This window comes from Dermacentor albipictus, chromosome 10 (genome assembly GCF_038994185.2).
Source record: "Dermacentor albipictus isolate Rhodes 1998 colony chromosome 10, USDA_Dalb.pri_finalv2, whole genome shotgun sequence".
Lineage (NCBI taxonomy): Eukaryota > Metazoa > Arthropoda > Arachnida > Ixodida > Ixodidae > Dermacentor > Dermacentor albipictus.
In genome coordinates this window covers 21,115,189-21,132,102 of record NC_091830.1, presented here as the reverse complement: position 1 = coordinate 21,132,102, position 16,914 = coordinate 21,115,189, and the positions used below count along the sequence as shown (strand labels likewise).

The window sequence follows — 16,914 nt, the reverse complement described above, 5'->3', positions numbered from 1 at the left end:
ATTACAGGGATAAAAATTTTAACCGCCGAAACTCCTGTCATACAGAGTAACCAATATATCATACGGATATCAAAACTGTTTGTAAGAGTTATCTATTTTTCTTCATTACTTTTTTGTTCTTTAAGAAGGTTTGTTAGTTTGTCTTGCTGATAGGGCTGACTACTGTGTGATTGTTGCCTGGTCGAAAATTCCTCCTTTTATTTTCTGTGCTCTTCTTTTTATCTCGTTGCCCAATCATAAAAGCTTTATAAAAGTGTGTTTTTAGCTACCTTACTGTATTTGAGTGTGTTTCTTTCCTGTGAATAACTTCTCCCTCCTCATGTTATCAGTCATGTCATCTACGATCCTCTAGCAACCTGTAGTGACAGTGGGCTGGGCTAGAGCTTCAAACTGCAGGTCTGAGCAAACAAATCAGGCCCTGGGACATTGTGCTTGTTGCTTGAACAGGATGTGTCTAATTGCACACTCCCAAAGCTTATGTTTCAATGACTTTATTGCAAGTGCGAAATTCTTGCTTGTTTTGCTGGAGGCTTCTGTCTGTCAATGCTTGAATTGAAGACGAACGATGGACTAATGTTTACTTTCGCTCTCTAAATTTTTCAGAGGAAACCTTGCGGGCAAGGCTTGAGCAAGAGCTGGAGAGGAAAGAGGAAGTCATCAGGGAACTGGAAGCAAAGGTGAGGCGAGATCTGCTGAGATTATAAAGAATCCTTAGCTGGTTGTTGGATTTGCATGCTATATACAGCTGATCCTTGACATAACAAGAACAAATATAGCAAAGTATCGGATTAACAAAAAAAAATCTGAAATCAGTGATTTTTGGGGGAGTTATTAATGTGTATGCTTATTGCAAATAACAGGTATAATAAAGGCGTTGTCAATTCAGGTACACCATCGTTACCACAGTCGAACCTAACTATAACAAACTAATACGAAGTACATAAAATGGTGTTAGTGTAACAGTTATATATGTTTATAAAGAAGACCAGATGTATCAAGGTTATTTTTGTGTCAGATGTGAGTTCAGTATAACAAAGTTTGACAGTGTAAGATTAGACTCTATTCTGCAGTGTCGCATGTTCGTTAAAGCGTCGCTTTCACTTCACTGAATGGCTTCGAATGGTGCGGTCAATTTTGCGCATCCACCCCCCTGTGTGGTTGCAGCATTCCCCTGCCGAGCTCAAGGTCGTGGGTATGACTCCCAGCCTTAGCCACTCCGTTGCCATGGGGTTGGAATTGCAATTACATTTGTATTACAATGGAGATGTGCATTGAAGAAACCGAGGTGGTCAAAATTATTCCAGAACCGTCCCCTCTCTCCATATCGTCGAAGAAACTGCTGCTGCGACAAGATCATTTTTGTTCAGCACGTGCCAACATGGCAGTGTTTTTTTTATAGAACTCACAAGTTTTAGTATATCATGCCTGTCTAGCATGTCGTTTACGTTCATAGCACACCTCATGAGTCATTTTCATCATTTTACTGCATATAAAGTTGAACTCTGTTAATTCGACCCTGGCAGGACCGACGATATTGTTCAAATTATCCGGCGGGTCAAATTAAGCAGGATGCAGAAAAAAAAAACGACAAAAGCCTGTGCGAATTCATTTGGAAGTATTTGCGCTGGTCTAACATTCCCCCGAGTCAAATCTGCGCCCACTTTGTATTTGTCCAAGTAGAAAACTAACATGGAAATGGCATTAATGCTACTAAAGAAAGCAAAATCTGAACTTGTACCCGATTTCTTAGCAAGAAACAATTGCGGCAGAATCCATCTTTTGATGACTGTCGACGGTAATGCAATTAACGTTCGGGCAATGTAGTGACAACAACAAATTTCTGGAATTGGAAATAGATGATGACAAATGGCCTGAAGACAGTGGAATGATGTTTCTGATGATGGGCATGACAATGGTATGAAAACTGTAGTTAAGTCTATGTGAGCGTGCGTTAACATGATTGAGCGCAGGCCGGTGGCTCCTTCTTGCTCCTTTTAAGCTGGATAGGAAAGGAGGTCGTGCACTACTCTGCTTGCTCCGGTTCAGCCTTAGCTCCCCATGAGTCTTTCCTACTCATTTTTGTGGTACATGACATCGCGATAGCTACCGAAGCATCAAACCTCACCCGTTATCTCGGGTTTGTATGAAAAGCGGTGCTCAGGAACGAGAGATCTTGTTTGAAATCATCGTTGCACTGTTTTTGGAGTTTGAATTCGGGGGAGCTTTTTTTCTATTGAAATACATAGGACTTTGCTGGTACCAACAGAGCAGTTACTATCTGTCAATTATCCGTCAATTACCCATCGATTATCGTCAATTATCTGTCAATTATCCTTCAATTCGCATTAAGAGATTTTGAATTGTCAGGACTTCACTGTATATGTTTTACGCACATCTTTACTGCTTTGTCTTATTTTTCAGCATTAGTGCTACATTGAATAATCTGTGCACTTGTCATTCTTTCTTTTGTCTCTCTCCTCGAAGATTGCGGTGCACAAGGAGGAGCACTTGGCGCTGGAGCGACGTCAGGCTGAGCTATGCAGTTTCCTCGGACTCACTCTAGTTGTGCTGAGGACGATTCGTTGCGACCTCCAAGCGTGAGTGTTGGCTTTTCTCGCGTTTCCATCGCAGAGTCTTCACCTGAAGTCTTCGTCTGACGGGCAGTAGATCTCCAACCTGCTTATAATAAAGTACAAGGCAGTTAGCTGTTTGACAGTTAGGTGCAGCAGCTGTGACTGAGCCACTTATTGGTATTGAGATGCACTTGTTGCATTTACTTCGCCTATGTGGAAGTGAACGCATGTGCAAAAACGCATCGGCCTGTACGTAAATTCTGCCGACGCTGACACGCCAAAGTTGTGCCCCCCACATTGCCCTGTTGTACTGTCGTTAAACCCTGTTCACATGAATGATAGCAATGGAATATGTATATGCGAACCTTCTTGTAAAGCTCACGTCCGACATGAAATTTTCTTCGTTGTCTCCGATATTCATTATGAGCATATACAGTTAACTGCCGTTCATTTGGCTCCATTGTGCAACACATATTAGACCCTTGCCCATTTTTCTTGCTAAAAATCTGGTATGTGTTAGGTTTCTAATTTGTGAGATCGCCACACGCATCTTGCTACGTACTTCTCATTGGTTTGCGCCAGAAAAGCCCATGCTCGTCAGCCTTGCTAGCTTTACACAAAGTTTGCTGACATTTTTCTAGAAGGCCTCCAGTTGCTCCACTTTCTGTAGCAGAAGGTCCTTCGCGAAGACAAAGCCTTGGAGGGAGGGAATCATCTGCGGGGTCTCTTGCGAGGACAATGTTGAGGGAGCCTGCCCTACCGCGTCATCGCTGCCATTGTTGCTGTCACTGTTGCCGTTCCTATCCCATGCAAGCATGTTCACGGCGATTGTCTTTTCGGTTGCGCTTCCAAATCTGCCGTAGTGTGTTTTCTTTCACCGGCAACATCGCGCATTGCTGATGATCAGTGGGCGGATCAGTTTCGGTGGCTAGTGAAACGAGGCTGAGAAACCATGTGACCGGAAACGACTTCGACGCAGCCAACAAAGACGAGCGAGCTTGAGAGCCTTCATCCATTGGCGGAACTGTACAGAATGAAGGGCCAGCGAGCAATCTGGGAGCAGTGCAGTTGGCATGGTCCATTCATGTTTCGGAGCGAGCTGCGCCATAGAGCTATGGCCTCAGCCTGTTCGTGTTCGAAGGGGTGGAAGGGTGACCAGAGAGGGGCACGAAGCTGGTGATGCAGAGAAGGCTGGAAAATGAGCGTGCATCCATTGTGATGGCAGGCAATCATTGAGCGGCTCGAATTTCCTTTTCTTTCTTCTTTTCAAGGGGTCTGCATTTCATTACTTCTAGCACAGACACCCTGCAGGCAGACTTCATCGTTATAACCGATAATCATCCGGCATGGGGGCATTGTAGTAAGCGGGTTATTTCACCATAGAAAACATACAAAAGATGACGGTGCAGCAGCGTCTTATTGTTGTAGTCGATATATTGTTAAAACCGGTATCGTTATAAGTGGGTGTGACTGTAATCGTAAATAAGATGTGTCTTAATTGCACAAGAAGTGCCTGCTCATGGTAAACAAAAATGGGTGCTGGTCCCTTCCCTCTCGCCCTCACCCACCTATTTTTGTCATGTCCATGGTTGTTCTTACAGATACATTAAACTTCTGTTAAATCAACCCTGATGGGACTGACAAAATTGTTGGAATTATGTGGTAGGTTGAATTAAATCAGAGGACAAAAAGAAACGGTACTTTCCCTGATTCTAACACGTCCGTGGTTCAAACGTGTGCTTACTTTTTTACTTTCAAAGTGGGAAAGTAACGTCAAAATTCTATTACAGTTCCTAAACAACGGGCAAGTTGAGCACACACCTGATTTTATTTGCAAGCTAAACTTAGCATGATGCAATTCTAGCAAAGGCAAACAGAAAAAGATGAAACCAGCTAAATTCACCTTCATTGAATGAAAATACTTATTTATTGTCCATCGTCATCAGCCTCAGACAACCTTTATTGTTGTCTTTATGAAGAACCCACCTCAAGTCATTCTCCGAACAGTCCATAGACAACAGTCCAAGCACCGTTACGTCACGTACGTGGTCGCATGGTTGGTAGAGACGCACTGCACCATCCTTTTAACAACCCAAGACATTGACTGGGAGATCCGCGACTTGACTCGGAGATCCACGGCACCACAGACGGGATATATTTCTGCTTGTGCGCGGGGCGTTCTGGGTAAACCTTCCACGCTTGTTTAATGTATCTTGCCTGCATCGAATAAACTTTAGAGCTTAGTGCTTATACTATGTTTGTCTGTCTTCCAATCTCGTGCAAATTGTGCGCTTGTTTAAACCTGCCGCAACCGCGACGGTTTTCGTTATAATTTCAGTGCTAAACCACTGACGCTGGATAAAACAAAAGGGAAGGTGCGGCCTGCCGCATGCATCGAAAACGCCGTCATCCGCCGCGGCGCCACCAGTCGTGGAATGTTGCCTGGGATCGGCATACAAAGTGCGTGAATTAAGGACGCGCTTCGAGTGCCGTCGCCCGTGGAAACCGACGCGTCCCGTCAGCCAAGCGGTCGAGAATGCAACTATGGCTGAGACATTCGCTCCCATTGCGGCCCGTCTGACGTGGCAGGCCGCACCTTTTGAAGGGAAAGCTTTATACTAACCGTGTCGAGCCGAGTTGCGTCGTCCCCTGCAATTTTACGTTCATTTGACCGCAGCAGCACCGCGCCGAGCTCCGCCGCCGGCTTGGCGCATGCGCTCTCCGCAGCTGGGTCGCCGCCTGACCACGTGACTCGCCGCACTCGCCTGGCCGGGATGATAGCGAGGCCGGGCTGTCTTCTCTGAGCGTTGCGCGGGAGCGGGAGGCTTTGAGCCGTCGTCGCCAAGCGGCATCTGACCACCCCGCGGATATCGCCCGGCGATCGAGCTGCTTCACTGTAGAGGGTCCGGAATGCAACAGACGTGATTAATGTACATAGCGACCACGTTCGCGCCCTGTCCGTTTGTGCTTCGACGCAGGGCATGTTATGCAAATTATGGGGTTTGACGTGCGAAAACCACTTCCTGACCGGAAATTTGGACTAGCCGGGGTTCTTAAAGGGCCCGTCACCCGGCCCCGTAGCAAATATTGGTTATACGCTGGAAGTCATTACGTGTCCTCTAGGGAGCGCTCAAAAATTTCCCGCTAACATTTTCCAAGTCGGCTCATTAATAGCCGAGATATAAATATTTGAGTGCCGCGAACCCATGATTTCCGCAGGCGGGCTCCACTGCATAGTGAGAGTCTCTCTTCGCTCGCACCGTCTCCTTCGCAAGCGAACTTCCTTCCATGCGTTCTCCCATACCGCACCTCGAGGATCGAGTGACACATACGTCACATTTTTTTCATTTTTAACGCGACAGCGTTAAGGAGCTCGTGTCGCAGAAAAGCCGGTGTCGGCGTTGGCGGCGTTGGCCGTGAGCGATAAATCCCAGCAGGTCCTTCATGAATAAAAAACAACTTGCAAGATGGGCTGGGTGGGAATCGAACCAGGGTCTCCGGAGTGTGAGACGGAGGCGCTACCACTGAGCCACGAGTTCCATGCTTCAAAGCGGTACAAACGCGCCTCTAGTGAATGCGGTGTTGCCTTAGAGGCGTGCGTCGCTTGCTCAGGCGCACATTTCGTTGCCGCGCCGAACGCTGCGTTGCTCGACGCTCACCGCGTCCGATGCGGGGCGCGTAGTCGCTGCGCCGAAGCCCATTGTCTTACATCCCTTGGCGGGTCGACGGGAACGCTGTCGCGTTCCACTCTTGAAGGCGAAGCTTAAGCGTCCTCCAGTTTTTTTGCTTGCTTTTTTTCGGCGCTTCGCACTTCCGCCGACGGTGTCGCGCGCGAGCTGTTTCGTTTAGTCTTCCTGTATATGCTCCCTGCGGGAGCATATACAGGAACACTAGTTTCGTTCGCGCAGCGCACGTTTTTGCGCGCTGTGCACAAGGAAACATGAGCAGCAGTATTATTCAATGCTACACGAATACTGAGGCAAAACAAGCGGATCGCAGAGCGTGATCACGCGCTGGAACACGGCAGAAAATGGCACAGTTTCGGTACCTGCGTACGTGACCGCATGACCGTGGGAACAAGCACACGAAGCGGAAGTACATCTCCCTTGCTTCGGTGCGAAGTAAAACAAAAAAAGAACACACATTCCCTTTGTGTGTTTTATTATTTCTCTAAACTTGAATTCGTCAATCCAAGCAACAGATTGCACAGACAACAGATGTCTTGACTAATTCTCGAAGTCACGTGTCACCACGAGCTACGTCATACTGCGGACACGATTACGTAGGCGCAGGGGCACGATTACGTCACCGTCCGGCTTGGAGCGCGGCGGCCGCGAGCGAAGAGGAAAACTGCGTTCGGATTGAAATTGCGGGTTTTTCCGCCGCGCATAGCGACGTAATACTTTGCAGACACGATTATTATAGCGCAATGTATGCTCCGCGCTTGTCAGCTCAAAATGGCCAGACCTGGTGAGGGGCCCTTTAACGTGCACCGAAATCTAAGCACACGAGTGTTTTCGCATTCCGCCCGCATCGAAATGCGGTCGCCGTGGCCGGCATTCGATCCCGCGACCTCGTGCTTAGCACTCCAACGCCGTAGCCAATAAGCAACCACGGGGGGTTGCTTACTATCTAGCACTCGCGCTTGCCCTGTGGCACGACAGGCGTCGCACCGTCGAACTATGCGTGTCTACCCAAGCCTAATCGCAGTCATGTCTAGCCACAGACTTCGGCACAGCCGTCATACGTGGCTTAACGATGATTGTATGCCTAAGTAGAATAATTGCCGCTAAATCAAAGGTTAACCAAGTGAAACCGATTCTTAACCAGGCTCAACGACGCTTTCGCTTTGCATATCCAGGGTTAGCTGAGCTAAAGCCGCAGCCATTTTTTTATCCAGGGGCCTTGGCTAAACGAACGATCGCACATGCATAGAGACACAAGCCGAGTGCGCTTTATATGTGGGGTCGTTTAATTCGTGCTTAACTTATTGCAAAAAAAATTGTATGCACCAACTATATATAACCAGCCCAAGAACGAGTTCAACCGTCACAAATTACATCGCGCCATGAGAGGTATAATATATATAACTTAACGCGGCGTTGCCATGCATCCGTCTTACGTCATTGCGCCTCTTAGAGCCTAAGCTAATACACGTCTTTATAGCGTCCCTTTATAAAAATTCGATGTGGAACGTTTCCAGGGCGGCTCCTATAGTTGCCGGTGTGCAGTACGACTTCGAACCTAGGCCGCGTGTGTTAGTCTCTTTAAAGAAAGCCCAGCGCTCTATAGAATGGGCGAGCGAGTCGTGTTCAAAGTTCGTCTTTAAATTTCGTAGCCACGAGGCGCTTAAAACTCGTTTACCGCAGGGGCAGGTAATTCCGCCTAGTATATAATTATACGTATATATATACGCGCGCTCCAGCGTCCTTTTCGAAACCGCCTTTTCAGCTCTCGTAAGGTTACGCTTGTTCTGCACGTCTTCTCGTCGCCCTAAGTCCTCCCGGTCCGGTGGGCATATTATGCGGTCTCGCGGCCAAGTTAACTGATTGCGGCGTCTCTTGCAGCCGCAGGCGGTCGGACTCGCAGTTCTATATTTAGACGCTCGCCTGGAGCAGCACGTCCGAGAGGAGCACGAAGTGAAGGGAGGGAGCGTACGCCGATGCATGTGAACAGCCGCTCGGGTATCGAGCCCTGCAGCGGAGGCCGTTCTTCAGTTGTTTTAGCTGTTGCTTCCCCCCGCCTCCCATATATTAAGCAACACTTTTTAACTGTGCGATTGTTGAGGGACCCGCTTCGTGGCTTGCGGAGTCGATACCTGCGGCGCGATTTCCGACCGCGTCGGCTGCATTCAGGTGGGGGCGGAATGCAAAAAAATAATAAAAAGACACGGTTGTGTACAGCGTCCTTGTACTGTGTACCGTACATTTTTGAGGGAATCGCGTATGAATTAATGCATGCGCTGCTGTTGGTCCGCATGCGTTGGTGTTCTTGTATAATGTTACAGGAAACGTTCACACGCAAAAACTGTTGAGATTTCCCTGCGGGGGTTGCTCCCCCCTTCCTCTTGACCTCGTTTATTGCATGTTACATCCACCGAAATGGCTCACATGTTTGGCAGCACTGCCGAAAGTACGAGTTGCACACAGGCGATATCCTTGCGCAGCGGAACATAATTCCGGACGTAACTGCACGTCTTCTTGGCGGGATAAGAAAGCTTCTATTTTTGATTGGTACACGATACATTACAGCGACACGCGACATGTTAGGACCTTTGCGCGTGCACGTCGTATACCGCGAAGTGCATCACGGGGGAGGGGAGCAGAGGACGCGGCGCGGATGAACACATCTCGAGGTTCACGATTAGCGGCAATGCATAGTACAAGGACAAAGTGAAACGACACACATCATCAGCGTCGTGTTGGTCGTCTCGCTTCGTCCTTGCCCTCTGCGCTATACCGCTAATCACGAACCTTGACCAACATAGCCCAACTCGACGCTAAAATAAGCATCTCGACGAGCATTCGGCCATCCTATTGGCTAAGGTGTCCTGCAGCTTCCACAGGGCTGTAAGCGACTTGTGTAATATGGAGTATAGGATATGTCGCTTTGGTGCTGAGCACGAGGCCCCAGGTTCGATTCCCGCTTGGGGGCAAGTTTAACAACCCTAGGGAGGCGAAATTAGAGCGATACCTAAAAATGCAGTGAGTGGGGGGGGGGGGGAGCGAACGGAAAATAATTTGCGGTAATATCGAGGTAGACGAGGTGGCAGAGTGAATGGTAAGCAAACGAGAGTGCTTTCTTGTGGTTTACGATGGTTTCTAGAACAGCAGCAAGCGCAGGTGCTTGACATTATTCTTGCGGAGATTCAAAGAAAAAGTAGAGTGAGTCAGCTAGGCCATGCACTTCTTCCATCCTGGCGTCCGCAAGAAAGAGCACTTTCCTCATAGTGCTACTTCTCATTCTCAGTTCTTTGCACTGTTAAAAACAGCTCTGCGAGACGACGCACCGTTTTTCGTCCCGTCTATTCTAGCGCCGTTTTCCACTTTGGAAAGCTGCCATCCCGTGGACTTCTTTTTCTGTTCTCGGGTCGTTTTGTGCGCAGGCTCGATTTAAGAGCCCGCTGTTTTCCAAAAGAGCCTAATATATCTGAATGGCTGTATTTATGCGATCAGTGGGCAGCGTGCACGTGACGTCCCGCTATCCCGGGACATTTCCTTTTTATTTTGGGGTTGAGGAAAGAAAGGGAATAGGGCATGAGAGGTGACGGGAATGGGACGTGTACACTGCTGCGTATGCGACTGCAGTTAATCTCCGCCCCCCTTTATTCGCCTACGTGTCCAGACAATGAGTTCCGAGCTGTACAAACTCGTTCCGCGGTCCCTGCGTCCAGTGATTCGATCGAATGCTGTATGTGCTTTGCCGGCGCCTTTCCATTTCGACACGCGAACGCACTTTGAAAGAAACGGACCATTTCCGCAGTGGCCGCCCCCACTATATTGGCTACTTTACATAAACGGGACTGCCGGCGAGCGAGCGAGCCGAAATATATACGCTTCACGCTTGCTTCATTTCGTCAGGACCAAGCGGGAGTCTTCTTTCCCGTCCATGTGTTCTCCCCCTTTTCTCCACAATTCCCTCTTACGTAACGCTCGAACGCGCTAGCAGACGACGCACAAAACGACATGGCAGACGAGGCACAAAGCGATAACAGACGACACCGAAAACCTTTTCCGTGGCTTTCGCTCTTTCCCTTTCGCTCCCGGGAGGTGGAGTGAAATGGGGAGCGCGTATCAGGAGGATATCGATTGGGGTTCCCTTTCTTTCTCCTTCTCTGACGCGTTTCTTTCGCTTCCCCCATTTTCCCCTTTCTCTTCCAGCTGGGAGGATGGGGATCGGAAGAGGGAAGGAACGTCGGGAGAGCCAAGAAACATGAGCGCGCACGCGCGCTCCTCTTCCCGATTTGGCCGCCGCAGCGCGTCGTCGCCGCCGACGCAATCCGATTGCGCTCGCCGCGTCATCCCTGGCACTGTTTCTTTGTCTTTACTCGCCTTCTCGCCAAGGGACACCTCTCTCCCACCCACACTCCCCCGTTCCTTTCCTTCCTCTCGATTCTCCGCGTACCCTTCCTGCCTACCCCCCACTTCGCTATACCGTTCTCGTCCCCGTCCCACCCCAGCCGCACTCTCGTTCCTTTCCTCAATTGGCTACACGCAGACCTCTTCCTTCCCTACGGAGTCTATCGCGCCCATCCCCAGACACACCGCTTTCGCTCACCGCCCCCCCCTTTTCGCTGGCTTCCCGACTTTTCCTCCCTCTTTATCCCGGTGTCTCCCCTTTTCCCCTTCCTCCGGCGGGAAAGTAGGTCGTCGTCCTTGAGGGAACTGCCTTGCGTACGGCCGCGTGAGCCTGTCGCTCTGCGGACTCGCTCCCGGCCGGTGTGATGCTGACGCCGCCAGCGTAGGGAGCGGCGTGCACGTTCAAAGCCGCCTCCGCCGTGCCCGATCTCCTGGGAGATAATGCACCACCGTCGCCCTGACGCTGCTTTGCCGACGTCGACGGCGCCGTGCTGCGCCCCGGTGCGTGGTGCGTTTGGCTGCAACTGCAACTGGTTTCGCTTTCCGCGTGCCTTCGGTTTGCCCTGTTCGGGACGTTGGCGTCGACCCGTTTGCAATGTGGTGACCGCGCTGCTTCTCCGCGCTTTTTGTCGCGAAGTCGTTTGCAAGTGCGAGTTTGTCGGTGGTGTGTGTTGCGTCGTCTTCGTCGGCGGCGAAACTTCGCAACGACTTGTCGTGGCTTGGCGCGCGTGTCTTGTTTTGTATTTTTTCGTTTCTTTTTCTTTGTTTCGGTTGACCCGCGCCAGTTGTTTGTAACCGCGGCCGTGGCGCGCGTTTTATAAAACGGTCACGCGCGCGCGCGCCTTCCCGAAGCCCTTCTCATAATCTTTTTCTCACGTCGCTCGTGTTATGAAACACGTCCTACACGGCGACACTGTGCCGGAGTGGTAGCTATGGAGGGTAGCCGGCAGCCGTGCATTCCGCTGCAGGTGCCCGTGCGTGGGTGCCGCTTCCCGATTTTCCTCATCGGCTGTTGTTTTGCTTTTTTCTTCTCGCCTGACTGCAGCGCTGCCTGCTGGATTCCCCCACTCGCTATTTTGGGACCCTCGTCTCCGCCAGCAAATCCTTTTGGGCACGCCTCGTGAAAGTTGATCTTCGCGTGCCAGAGCTGGGTTCTGCTTGAATGCTCCTTCTGCTTGGTTGTGCTCCTTGGCATTTTTTTCTTTTCACTTTCTTGTTTTTTCTTCCTTTGAGATTGTTGTTTTCTCCAATTGTGGGAGTTGTGCTCTTTTGCCTATCACATTGGCTGTTCTGGAACGGCAAAAAGGGACACTTGTTCGACGCTGTCGGAACCTGCAGAATATTGTTCTTGGCCACATTTATCTGTTTGGGAATTGATGGCCTCAACTATTTCTTTCTTTGTCATCTTCTTCTTCCACAACGGTTTTGTGTCTTTTGCCACAGTTATTGGGGAGCTTTTTGAGCGGAGAGATTTAGTGTAGCAAGACAGTCGTAAACCTGTTATCAACTGTGTTGAGCTTGCAGTGATCTTCAATTGGACATCTCTCCAGTGTTGGTAACTTAGCAAGAAATTTGCTAAATTTAGAAATTTTTATTTATCTTAACAACTTTGCCATCTAGGAGTTTCTCTTACTTCAGTGACTTTTTAGGGATGTATATAGCTCTGGTAAAATTTGTCAGGGTAGTTTGGCAAAGTTCACTGTCTTTGCCCCCATTTTATCCAACGTCAGATATTTATGCCTCAATTTATAGCTGCTGATTTAGATTTGATACCACTTTGAAAACTCTCGGATTGTTTTCCCTTTTCAAGTTCCCACCATTGACTCATCTTTACAGAAGGTGATTTAAAACTATGGTTTAAGAATTTAAGGAATAGTTCTAAAAACAATTAAAACCTAATGCCGAATTCTGAGGAAGTCATAATCTTCACCACACGGTGACTTTGCCTTGCAAAATTAACCGACACTGCACATCTCTGAAAAATGAAATCTTGCGAAGATTCCTTTGTGATGATTGTCACTATCATCAAGTTTAAGCATGCATATTCATGCAATGCAGTTAACAAAGATTATGACAAAGTTTCTTTCTTTAAACTGTATGAGAGGAAGTTGCAGCAAATTTCCGTGCTTGCTTCAATATGTTCCAGTATTCTTTTATATACTGTCTGGTATTTGTTTATATGCCATCCGATATTCTGTTACGGCAAATCAGTTCTGCGGAATCCTGCAAGGTGGAGGAAATCTCATGTAATGGGAAAATGCTCATGCACCCAAATGTAGCACGAAGCTACAAAGGAAACCTATTTGGGTTTCTCAGATAACCGTATGGGCTAGCCCTCGCACTGCGATCTGCTAGCCTCCTGGCTAGCTAGATGGTAGAGCGACTGCTCTAGAAAGGCATTGGTCCCGGGTTTGAATCTCTTACAAAGACAAATTTTTTCTCGAATGCGAAACTTTTCAGAAATGTATATGGGTTTCGTTTGTAGCTTTGCGCTACATGCGAGTGGATGACACTTTTTCTCTTTCATAGTATTTTGCTATACAGCTTGTTTGATAATATCCCATCTGGTATTCCATTATGTGAAATCCGATATTACATTATATGCATACCAGCTGGCATTCCATATATGTATGCTTGCAACTCTCTTTTATGATAAAGCTCTCAAAGGTTTGGTTATGGCAGTGTACTTGTGTGGCTGTCAGTATTTTCTGTACTTATGTCACTCGTACAGTGCTTTTTGAGGTTTAAAACCGAAATTGTTTAGCATGCAGAAACCATAAACACACAAGGAATAAGACAAGCATAACCACTAATTTGCAACCAAATTTTACTATTGAGAACATGCTTTCATAGAAGACATTTTATCCGACGTGAGATATGTATGCCTCAATTTCTAGCTGCTGATTTAGATTTTATATCACTTTGAAAACTCTCGGCTTGTTTTCCCTTGTGTATTGGATTAGTGGATGGGTGTATTGGATTAGTGTAGTGGATTGGATTGGATTAGATTATTGGATCAGATTAGTTTATTAGTTTATTGGATTAGTGGATTGTTTTCCCTTGTGGCTCCTATGTGTATAACCCACATAGGAGCCACACATAGGAGGCATATCTCTTCAGTAGAGAGTTTTGGCGTGTCCGGTATTCGGGTGAGCACAAGCGGGGCTGCTATTTTACCAGATCAGCCGAGGTGCAAACGTGAATGGCCTGCATGGTGCTGCCACCTGGTGGCTTAGAGCCCAACCAGAAAAATACAGCTAATATTGCTGTAACCAAGTGTATTTTACTTCGCTGGTGGTTATGATTGTCCACTCTAATGTCCATAGTTTCTGCACATAAAGATCTTGTTCATTAAATACCAACTAGTTTGATCTCTCACATTGTCTTTGAAACCAACAAATCGCACGAGATTTGTGCGATTGGCCTAGGAAGCAGGCATCTTCGATAAAGACAGTGAAGTGTGCCACCTTGCATTCAGCAGCTCAGGGTCCTTATTAGAACACATTTCTCCTGTAAAAGCATTCTTTCCTTCTTGAATATATTCAGCAATGTGAAAAGATGACAAGAAAACATCAATGTGTGCCGACTATCAGCTGATCTTTTTTTCTGCACACATATGCGAATTGAAGTAAGACTTGCACCAATTCCCAGTTGAAGCCTGTATGGAACATGCATTAGCAAGCAATAAAAATAACTGTAGCAGTTGGTCCATGGCCAAGTCATATTTCATTTTAATTGTGAAGCAACTCTTTGTGAACATTTGCCACCTTTACAGTATCGATCTGTCTAGCCACCTACCTCTTGGTGCTCTCATAGTCGTTTGGTTAACTTAGTATGTACCAAAACTGGCATAGTATGACAATAGTGTGTGGCAAACATAAATGATAGGTCATGGCATAAATGTCATGGCATGTTCTAGTGCAAGTCAAATCATTCAAGAGATGACACTCCAGGTAATCACTAGTGAGGCAATGAGAATGAAGGCACTGGTCGCTCCTTTGAAGATTGCACAGTGTGTGCAGGTTGTCAACTTTGTTTTCAGATTTTCTTTCGTGTATTTGTAAACAGGTGGTGACTGGCATTTGATGATGTCTTCCAAGGGTGCCTATGTGAAATGTGCTGTACATTCTTGTGTGCTGTCTTCGTAAAGTGGTGTGATTCATCATCAGCTTGATAAACAAGGCATCTACATTCCCATATTCTAAGGATGAAAAGCACGCTCGTACTTTAATCTTTCGTAGCAGAGTTTTTTCGTACATGTTGTGTCTTGTGCGTGTTTCTGATCTTGCTTGAGGAAGGCTCCTTAACCTGTTAGTAATTGAAGAAGTCTTCTTGAAACTTTGTACAGCTACCTGAAGAAACACACCGCTTACTTGAAGAAGCAAGGCAAGAAATATTGGGCTAGGGACAAAGAAACAGCAGAAGAAGACTTGACACAGAGAGGGCCACTGCACTGATAGGTAGACAGAGTGTGCAGGCAATGAAAGGCATAGAGGTGAACTAGACACATGTCAATTTGATACCCTCTGCTAGGCAAAGGGGATAAACGGGGGTTAAAAGAGAGAATGGAAGAGAGAGAGAGAGCACTTGTTGGGCACACTGTTGAAGGTGCGCACAAATTTTATAATCAGTTGCAGAGACCTGTTGACCTTAAGTACTGTAGCAATGCCCTTGTTGTTTCCTTATTATTTTATAATATCTTTTGTAATATCAGGCACCTTAATATAGAAAGAACTTGAGCGATTATCAGTACCTCAAGCCAAGATATAGAAGCCATGGAAAATGGCAAGGGAGCAATAGAATAGAACAGCAGTGAACAGTGCATGTTACGAAAAGACAGACTGAGCAGAGGACATGGTCAATACAGGATGGAAGACTGGATGTGTCCTGTCTTCTATTTTTACCTTGTTCTTCATTCTACAGCCAGTTTCCAAAATGAAGAGATTAGCCTTAGTCGTCTATAAAGGAAATCTTGTCTGCTGGTGTAGTGCTCTTGTCTGTCTCTCTCTTTCTTGTCCTTCTTGTGCTGATCGCTCTGCTGTATATCACATCCACCTGAAGAAACCATACTATTATGCTTTGCAGTCAATTACAGGTTGCCTCTTCTGTGACCTCACTTGGGCATTGTCATTGTTTTTCTTTCTGTTGCCCTATCAGTGAGCCACAATGTGTGGTGACCTTGGGAAAGACACCGCCACCGTGGCACAAACAAGGCAATTGGCCAGAGCTAGACTACACCATCCGGCGAGCTAGCCAATGGGCAGCTGCGTTTCGCAGTGTGGCTCACGGCAGCCCCAGAGGTTTGAGAACGAATATCTCTTCCTGCTGCTCGTAAAAAAAACGCAGTAGTCACCTCTGTCTCAATGTCACGTGATGCATTGTGATGCATGTGCAAGATGCACCGTGCTCTCCTGTCAGCGAAGTGCACGCTCCCCGTTGCTCAACCCTTTTTTTTGCTTGTAGCAGCATGCTGCTTGAGCACTTCTGTGACTTCGTGGATAAGAAAATTGATGCCCATAATAGTAGAGAGTTGACATTCCTGGGCATTATTCTTTTTTCCTGGTAGTGATCCTGCAGGAGTCTGACTAGGTGTCACTGTACAGTATACCGTGACTGTTGAAATAGGGACATTCCCACCATGCCATTGTTGCTTTGATGAGACTTCTGCATACGTGTGTGTTTCCTGTGTTCATCTTAAGTTCATTAATTGCTCATTATGGAATTAAGTTTGCTTGGAGACTGTAGTGTGCATGATTCTAGAGGAAAGACTATGCATAGTGCTGATGTAAGGGCTTTCAGTATTGGTGTATGACTAGTGCCACAACCAGTGAACTGTGTGGTGCACGGTACTTGTTTACTGGAACTTTACTGGAAATCACTAATGTAGTGCAATCAAAGCAGCATTGCAATGTTGCACTTTCATGTCCTTTATTGCCAGGTGATGCATAAACACTGAAATTTTACTTGCGATGTTGTGATAATTGAAGGCCAACTTGCATCTCGGCATTGCAGTTAATCACTGCTTTAACTTTAATTGTACTCCAAGGTTGAGGAACATGTGATGCCATGGGAAAAGTCAGCTTGCAGTATTGGAAATGGAAGGTGACATTTCCATCCTACAAGCAAGATTCTTGTATATCAAACGCTGCCATCACTTTAGGCGAGAACATGAGAAATTTTGTCGGCACTCATTTTTGAAGCCTGGAGAATGTACCATAACCTGCACTACGGTCATCGGAGCTATATGTGTCAGCTTATGCTGG

General features: G+C 47.2%; 1 protein-coding gene across 5 annotated transcripts in view; it reads left to right on the top strand.

The window, feature by feature from the left end:
* The window catches only part of LOC135919705 (inositol 1,4,5-triphosphate receptor associated 2-like), a 222,017-nt gene that overhangs the window by 76,389 nt on the left and 128,714 nt on the right, over window positions 1-16,914 (top strand). For all 5 annotated transcript variants that reach the window (XM_065453557.2, XM_065453558.1, XM_065453556.1 and 2 more), the window contains exons 15-16: window positions 604-677; window positions 2,485-2,597. In XM_065453557.2, coding sequence (XP_065309629.1) covers window positions 604-677; window positions 2,485-2,597 — 187 coding nt within the window. The remainder of the gene's footprint in view (window positions 1-603; window positions 678-2,484; window positions 2,598-16,914) is intronic.